We start from the raw sequence: 9253 nt of genomic DNA, 5'->3' as shown, positions 1-9253 counted from the left end.
GTTGAGCAGAAATAGTGTTTTAATGTCATATGTATTCTAGCTGCTTCTGGGTTTAAGATTTTTTTTTTTGCAAATGACATAAAAATCCACATGTGGGGAAGGGATTTATGGAGAGCTTAGTGTTAAGTTCTATTTCCTTTCCCTCTTTAAAAAAATAACCAGCCATGCACTGTGGTGGTGCATGCCTGTAATACTAGTGACTCAGGAGGTGAGGGAGGAGGATCCCAAGTTCAAAGCCAGTCCCAGCAACTCAGTGATAACCTAAGCAATTCAGTGAGACAATGTCTCTAAATAAAATACGAAAAAAGGGATGGGGATGTAGCTCAGTGGTTAAGTGTCCCTGGGTTCAATCCCCACTACAATAAAATAAAATAAAATAAAATAAAATAAAATAAAATAAAATAACCAGACAATAGTGCGCCCTTGCCTTGTGAGTGCCTGTGATGTGTAGGAATAATTACCCTTCAGAGAGTGTAGAGTCTGGGAGTCAGTCAGGGGTAGGAGGTGCAGCTTATCCCTTTCCAGCAATAGCCTGTGAAGTAAGGAACACCTGAAGAAACTGCTGAAGAACCTAAAGATGTGTTCAGGAGGGAGGGACCCATTATGCAAATACCAGTTTCTGGGAAGGTCTTTTACCAGGACAATGAATACACTGTCAAGGAACTATCCAGATCCCCCTTGAGCCTCTCGGCTTTTCTCTGTGTTCAGTCCTTGGTTGGCTGAGGAGCTGCTGTGACTGTCTGTGACAGAAGGATGAGCAAAGGGGTGAAAAGAAGCTAGAATCTCCGGAGGACACTGTCTGCTTTCTGGTCCATAAGAGCCCCAAACACCACAGTTAGCCCACTGTCACACGCTGCACAGGAGGAAAAAGGAGGTTTGGTAAAGGGTGAGTAGCCAGGGAACAGAGGCTGAAGAGAAACTGCACAAGTTACCCTGTTAAAAACGCCACAGGTGCAGGATAGACAAAGGGATTTGAGGAACAAAGTAGCATCTGAAAAGTGACATTTCAAATCACAAAAAGGATAGTCCTTTTCAGTAAACAGTGTGAGAGCAGTTGGGGAATCATTTGGATCAAAATAAAGTTGTATTTCTACACCACACATAAATAAAAGTACAGATAGATTATAGAACTAAAAATAAAAACAAAACTGTACAACTGTCAGAAGAGAACACAGAAGAATAAACTATAATTTTGAGGTGGGAAAACTTTCTGGAGCCCAGAGTCCAGAAGCTATAAAAGTAAAGACTAAAGGTTTGACTATATTATAGTTGAAAACTTGTATAACTATACACATGAACAAAAATAGTGAAGAAAGCTGAAAGACACATTAGCTGAGAAGAATATCTGTAACATATTTAACAGCTAAGGAGTAAAATCAAGACTATCCAGGGCTGGGGTTGTGGTTCAGTGGTAGAGTGCTGTCCAGGACGTGTGAGGCACTGGGTTCAATCCCCAGTATCATATAAAAAACTAAATAAATAAAATAAAGGTATTAAAAAACACTATCCAAACAGATAAAGTGGTGATGTGGATTATGTGGCTGTCTTACTGAAAACAACAAAATTCTGGGAAAAGTAAATCATATTCTGTTTTAGTCATCTTTTTATTGCTATGACCAATACACCTGACATAAATGAACTAGGGGAGAAGAAGTTTATTTTAACTCATGGTTTCAGAGGTTAAGTCCATGATCAGATGATCCTATAGCTCTGGGCCCAAGGTGAAGGATAACATCATGATAGAAGGTCGTGGTGGAAGAAAGCTGCTTAGAGCAGAGTACATAAACTATTTGGAATTCTTCTGAATGGGAATTTGTCTATTCCATTTATTTGTTCAGTATGATAGATATGTCTCTATGCTTCAATATATAATCATAAATATCTGTATATGTATATTATCTATCAATCAATGTCAGTATGACTCATGTATATTCATTTTATGCTTTTGGTTCTAATAGACTACTACTTTATCATTAATATTATTACCAGGAAACAGAGAGAGATTGAGTTCAAAGAGCTGGGAACACTATAATCCCCAAGAGCATACCCCCAGTGACCTACCTCCTCTTTCCATGCTCTACCTCCTACAGTTATCACCCATTAATCCTTTCAAATTTTCAATTCATCAAAAAGATGAATCCACTAATTAGATTACAGTTCTCAAAATCTAATCATTTCACCTCTGAATATTCCTGTGTTGTCTCACACATGAGCTTTCAGAGGACACTTCATATCAAAACCACAATAAACCCATTAGATGACTACTTACTTAGGATTTTTTTTTTTTTTTTTTTTTTTTTTTTTTTTTTTTTTTTGCGGTGCTGGGGATTGAACCCAGGGCCTTGTAGCTTGCAAGACAAGCACTCTACCAACTGAGCTATCTCCCCAGCCCCCTACTTATTTAGGATTGTTATAGCCTCTTTATCAATTGAAACTTTTAAAGTTATGAAATGTCTATAAATATGCTTCTTTATCTCTAACATTTGTTCAACTCTATAAAGTTATTATACACACATATATGTATGTGTTATGTATACATAGGGTTACTTATAGGGTAAGTAACCCTCTTTTTTACTCTTTCCATACTGTACCATTAGGAAGAAAGTCACTATGCCTATTCCAAACATAAGGAGTGGAGAGTCATGTTCCACCTCCATGAGTACAGAGTATTTATATCAACTATTTGGAATAATTCTTCTTCTCTTTATCCTCCTCCTCCTCCTTCTATTCCTTCTCCTCCTTCCTCCTTTTCCTTCTTCTTCCTCTTTTCCCTCTCCCTTTCCCTCTCCTTCCTTCTCCTCCTCCTCTTTTTTTTTCTTGGTACCAGGGATCAAACCCTGTGGTGCTTAATCAATGAGTTATATCCCCAGTCTTTTTTTATATTTTATTTAGAGATAGAGTCTCATTGAGTTGATTTAGGACCTCGCAAAGTTGCTGAGGCTGACTTTGAATTCACATCCTCCTGCCTCAGCCTCCTGAGCCTCTGGGATGCAACTCCATGCCTGGCACTGTTTGGAATTCTTCTGAACAAGAATTTGTTTGTTCTCTTTCATTTATTTATTTGTTTGGTATGATATATATGTGTCTTTATGTATTAAAATATATCTGTGTCTATCTTTTCAGTTGATTCTTTCTTGTCATCCTCATCATTATGTGTTTTACCACTGTTTTATTTTGAGACATTGCAAGATTACCCAGACTCATCTTGCATATTTTCTGCAGCAATTCTAGAATCAGTTACTTCTCTAAGAAGCTCTGGTTTTCTATTGGAGAATGATATTAGAAATCAAGATCTGGGTGCTAGGGTGTGCCCACTGCTACTAAGGCAAGGTTGTTTCTGGATTCGCTTAGCTGAAAGCAAGGAAAAATGCATGTACACTCATCTGCATATATATATTTCTATCAATAATTCTACATGTAGTCATATATATCTATAGTAAGCTAAACTTAAATTTATAGCAAAGTCTCCAATTTAGACTCATTATCACATGGATCATTCTAGTCTCTTTCCCTTGCTTTTCTGTAACCTCCTACTCCAACAGTGAAAATCTGGCTTTCACTACCCACAACCATGCACTTGTTATTTTCCACTATATTTCTAGTGATTTCAGAATTGATAATCTATATCCTTCTGGGAAACCCAAGGATACTTGTGGGAAACTCTTATCAGTCACAGTTCAAAGTCTGTATACAGTTCCTTTTGCCTTTAGTCTTACAGACTCCATTCATTTCCAAAGTTACTTAGGTCAGCATTTTTCCACTACTCTCTTCAGTGAGGATGTTTCATACATTTGTAATAAAGTTACATTGTTTTGTGACATTCTGTTCTGGGATCCCTCAATCTCCTAAATATTAACATTTACTCTATGCTGTAGACTTCTGAGTTTTGACAAATGTACAGTGTCATATATCTATAATTACTATCTTATAGAATAATTTTAAATCCTAAATAACTCCCCATACTTTGCCTATTTCAATCTTTTCTCACAACTGATGCCTGGAAATCACTGCTCTTATTATTCATTCCATATTTTGCCTTTTCCATAATGTCATGTAATTGGATGGTAGCATTTTCAGACTGCCTTCTATTGTTTAGCAACATGCATTTAAGATTAATCCAGTTTTTCATAATTGAATAGCTCATTTTTTCTTATTTCTGAATGATATTTCACTTTATGAAAGTACCACAGTTTGCTTATTCATTCATCTACTGAGGGAATCTTGGTTGCTTCCAATTTTTGGCAATTATGAGTAAAGTTGCAATAAACATTTGTGTGTAGATTTTTGTGTGGACATAGTTTTCAAATAAGTTGGGTAAATACATAAGAGCACAATTTCTGGATTGTATTATGCCAGGGTCCAGCCCTAGCAGCAGTCGGGGATCCTAGGTGGATGGGAGGCATTGGCACAGTGGAGAAACAGCACACAGAGACACCAAGTGTTCTGAGGCTGAATCTGAATCTTTATTGTTCACAGAATCTTTTTGTATGTTTTTTCTTTGGAATTGATTACATCATTTCATGATTAATACAATGAAATGCTAAGTAAAAATCTTCAAGAGTATAATTAATAATCTTATTTAAGAAACATGTTCTTACTGTATGATAGCTTAAATAAAAAAAAAAAAAAAAAACCAGTTCCCAGCAAGGTAGAGGGCACCATGCTCCGTTTAGTTTTAATTTCCCTGAAAGAATAGGTCATTAAGTTTCTATAGGAGTTACCCTTTCCAAGAACTCTAATGTTAGTTATTAACAGTGGAAAGTTTTTGTTATTACTGACAAAATAGAGGAATCAGCTTATAGTTAATATTTATTCTATTTCATGTACTCAATGGCAGACTAAAACTCTATTTTGATCTTTAAAGAACTAGACATAGGAGGCATACTAATTGTACTTATGATTAACCTATTTATTTTTTATTAAGTGGGAAAAATGTCCTTAAACTTAATCATAAACACTAAGAAAGCAAAGAAGACCAAACAGAGGAATACACTCTCATATACCTATATATAACTTTTAGAGAATTTGTATACTAAAAGAAATCACAGGTTCCTTACAAATTTGAGCAAATCAAAATTGCTTATAATTTCATCTAAGTGTTAATATTAAACTTATTGTATTATTTTGTGTCCCAGCACCATGAAATCTCCCCAGTATTCTCTATAATCTGAATCTAAGGATATAGTGATTATTAGTATTAAAAGCAACTGCACATGGAGACATGCCACGCCTATGGCCCCCAAGAGGGAGGATGATATTTCAACAGAACCGTATCAAGTGTTGGAGTGGTAGGAAATAGATGCGGCAGTATTATAAGGTTATGTTTAACTTTCCATTAACTTTATTTCAAAAATAATTTTATTTACCTTTTGAATAGATAATGCATGCACATGGTATCAGATTCAAAAGTTAGCCTCCCTTCTATTTTGTACTGCAGTTTCTGTTAATTTCCCCTCTCTGGAGACTTTTATTTCTTAGGATAATTTTAGATGCTAAAGAAATTATGCAAAACTTTGAAATATAGTAAGATGACAGCAAGTCCTTTCAAAGTCTAATGAAGCATTATATAATAGGCTCACCCAACGATTCATTACTTTTCAGGGCAGAGATTCTCAGAGTTTAGTATGTGGACCCTTGGGGTGGCAGGGAGGGTTGCCTCCAAGGTCAAAATAACAATATTAAAATGTGATTATTTGCCCTTTTACTATGTTGGCATTTGTGATAATGGTTCAAAAGCAACAGAAGGTAAAACTGTAAATGTCTCAGTAGAAATCAAGCCAGTGGCACTGCTAGGGTACTGTAACAAAGCACCATAGACTAAGTGTCTTAATAGAAATGTATTCTTTTACAGTTCTGGAGGCTGGAAGTTTAAGATCAAGGTGTTGTCAGAATTGTTATCTGGTGAGGGGCCTCTCTTCCTAGCTTATAGCAGTCTCATTGTGTCTTCATATTATCTTTTGTGTAGAGATAAAAATGGAGACCCTCTAAAACTAAAAGCTTCAAATACTCCTCCCAAACCAAAACTCCCTGGCAAGAATGGGGACAAAGGAGTTAAAAGTGACATGTCCTCTTGGCTAGGACAGCCTAACTAAATCTATATATGTGTATCTCCTGACTTTTGTTTCTATAAATTGAAAGTTTCTGTAAGACTAAAGAGAAATGATCTAGCTGCTTCTCCCTGGTTTGATCAAACTGCATAAAATTCATTTTTCCTTTCTATATCTTCTGCTTATTTCTTATGCAGGCAGACTTGGTGGCTGTCAGTAACAGTATTGCTAGTCTCTCTTTTCCTATAAAGGTACTAGCTCTATAGGGTTGGGCCCTACTCATGTGACTTCATTTAATCTTAATTACTTTACTAAAGGCTGTATCTCTAAATATAGTCAAAATGGGGGTTAGTACTACAACATATGAATTTGGGGGAGACACATTCAGTTCATAAAAGGCACCAAACTCCACTAATAGGCATTGTAGCATTGTATTCTTCACTGCTTTGCACTTGTAGTAAAAATAAAAAATACTAGTTCCACTTAAGAGTGCTTCTGATGAAGTGTTGAATTTTATTAAATATTGACGCTCGAGAAAAAATGTCTTTGTAATATTCTGTGTGATGAAAAGAGAAGTACACATTAAAATACTTCTGCGAGGTGTGGCAGTTGCTTGGATGCAAAGCACCTGGACAAATGAGTTGTCAGTAAATGAGTTGAACCTCTTTTCTTGGAATATTATGTCTATTGCATGTAGAATGAAGTGAGCTTGTCAACTCAAGGCAAACATTTGATGATATTTAATGCCAAAAATAAAGTTCAAGTTTTAAAGCCAAATTAGAAAATTTTAAAACATATATCCTGTCTGTAAAAGCTTGACAGCTTCCCAACAATTAAATCTCTGATGAGGTCAGTGAGATACTAATCCAATGTGACTTTTTGGAATTGTCTAATAAAATTAGTGAACAATTGGAAGAACTGCATAACATAGTGTATCATGTGAGGATCTTACTGTCTTCTGTTAATCCAGACATTAAAGAGATTTGCAAAAACTGTTACTCTTCCTGGGAAATTTTTACCGAAGAACATTATTTTTTACTGCAAAAGAATGCTAACATGATGTGTTTTTTAGGGTTATTTAAAAATGAAAAGATATTTGAAAAACTAATTTTAATTTCCAATATGGTAAATACTGATAAACAAAACTAATATAAACAAAAGTTTTTGGAGTCTTCAGCAAATCTTAAGAGCATAAATGGGTACTAATTAAAAAACGTTTCAGAACACTGCTTTAGGGCAATTTTCTTCAGTGTGACTTTATTTAAAATTCAACAGAGACCATACGCTGTGAAGATATATGTTGACTTGCAGATTTTAGTCCAGTAGAGATGTAAGTCATTTGTCCAGTAGAAAAGATTACCTACAGTTTTATCATCTTGTAGAACACTAACCAGATTAGCATATAACCCAACAATCTTACTCTAACATTTTCTTTAAAAAATTTTTTTCTAGCTGTAGGTGGACACAATATCTTTGTTTTATTTATTTATTTTTATGTGGTGCTGAGGATTGAATCCAGTGCCTCACACATGCTAGGAAAGTGCTCTACCACTGAGCTACAACCTCAGTAACTAAGATTTTCTTAAGATGTCTATAAATACCCAGTTACTCGAAAAGCTCTTTGAAGCAGCTTTACCATATCTCTGGTAAAGTTTTTTTTTTTTTGAGATTATACTTTGACAGACATTAGGTACATATGACACGTAGGTGTATGTCCATACTACACATAACAGACATATATATTTCATAGTGATAGCATTAGATTCTTTATTTTGCACTGGGTATTTCCAACTTATATGTGAATGCATTCTGTTTCTTTTCTTGTCCTTTTCAAGTCACCTAGAATTTCTTCTGATGCAACAGGCCTGAGTTTCACTCAGACTTTTTTTTTTTGGTACTGTGGCGCTTTACCACTGAGCCACATTCCCGGCCCTTTTTATTTTTTATTTTGACACAGGGTCTCTCTAAGTTGCTTAGGGCCTTGATCTTCACGTTACTCCTGCCTCAGCCTTCGGAGCCGCTGGGATTACGGGAGTGCCCGTCTCGCCCAGCCACAGCTCTGTATTAATAAGAAATCCATACAACTCACACACACTTGCCCTCTACTGGCCCGCTAATAGCTAAAGAAGAACTATGGTCCCATACTTTGAGGTTAGGGATATCTGGGCGGGAAGTCAACACCAGAACACGTGACAAAAATCGATCGATCACGTGATGCTCCCCCACCTCAACTCTTCCGCCCTCTTCGAACATGGCCGCCGGGTACTCTCTGCCCAGCAACCACCGGTTCTCTTGCGGGTAAGGAGCCACATGGGGGCCCACGTCAGGCTCTTTTAGCGAATGCCGCTTTGGGGCAAAGCCCAGTGGGGAAGCGAGGCCGGGGAGAGCATACTCCGGTTTGTGGGAAGGAACAGGCGCGGACCGGAAGTTCCACGGCCTCGCAGTCCGGGGGATCCGTTAGGAGAGCACGCCGGAAGTGGCTAATTGGCCGGTCAGAGTTGGTGCCGGCGGTGGAGAGTCCCTCGGGCGGTGGAGACATGGAGCCCGGGGCTGCTGAGCTATATGACCAGGCCCTGTTGGGCATCCTGCAGCACGTGGGCAACGTCCAGGACTTTCTGCGAGTGCTCTTCGGCTTCCTCTACCGCAAGACTGATTTCTACCGCCTGCTGCGCCACCCATCAGACCGCATGGGCTTCCCGCCGGGGGCCGCGCAGGCCCTGGTGTTGCAGGTGAGGAGGGGAGTGTATGGGCCGTGGGTCTCGTTGTTCCTACCACAGCCCTGCACCCGGTCAGTGTCCCACGCCTTCGGCCCTGTGCGCAGTTCCTCTCAGGCCTCCGCTTTCCCCCCGGGTCGCTGAGGTGACCCCGAACGAATGGCTGTGGGTAACTTGTGCGGATCAGATGTCAGGCTGCTCCGCGGTGGGAGCAGCTCTGGCCCTGTGCCGGACGTACCCGGTGTCCGAAGCAGTCAATCTGCTATTGGCCCTGCTTCGTGCTCGCGATCATACCCCACACTGTGAGGGGGCTTGCTGGATGTAAGGTGAAAACAGTGTTTGGAGAACAAGAGGAAGGACATTCACAGTAGCAGAAACCTGCACGCCTCAGAACTACCAGACTGGAGGTGGCAAGGATGACAAGTATTGTGTTGATTTGTGGGTGTGGCCGCTTGTTCAAATATGATATCCCAGGTCTAAGTGATAATTAAA

At 38.5% G+C, this 9253-nt stretch overlaps 1 protein-coding gene across 3 annotated transcripts in view; it reads left to right on the top strand.

Annotated features, from left to right (window-relative positions):
- Positions 1 to 8298: 8298 nt before the first annotated feature.
- The window catches only part of Nudcd3 (NudC domain containing 3), a 103408-nt gene continuing 102453 nt past the window's right edge, over positions 8299 to 9253 (top strand). Inside the window, exon 1 of one of the 3 annotated variants that reach the window (XM_047560932.1) lies at positions 8299 to 8776. In XM_047560932.1, coding sequence (XP_047416888.1) covers positions 8585 to 8776 — 192 coding nt within the window. In that variant the 5' untranslated portion in view covers positions 8299 to 8584. The remainder of the gene's footprint in view (positions 8777 to 9253) is intronic. The other 2 variants (XM_047560934.1, XM_047560933.1) reach the window with 2 other exon arrangements.

Source organism: Sciurus carolinensis, chromosome 8, assembly GCF_902686445.1.
Source record: "Sciurus carolinensis chromosome 8, mSciCar1.2, whole genome shotgun sequence".
Lineage (NCBI taxonomy): Eukaryota > Metazoa > Chordata > Mammalia > Rodentia > Sciuridae > Sciurus > Sciurus carolinensis.
The sequence above is the reverse complement of the archived record's forward strand: the minus strand, read 5'-3'. Positions and strand labels throughout refer to the sequence as shown.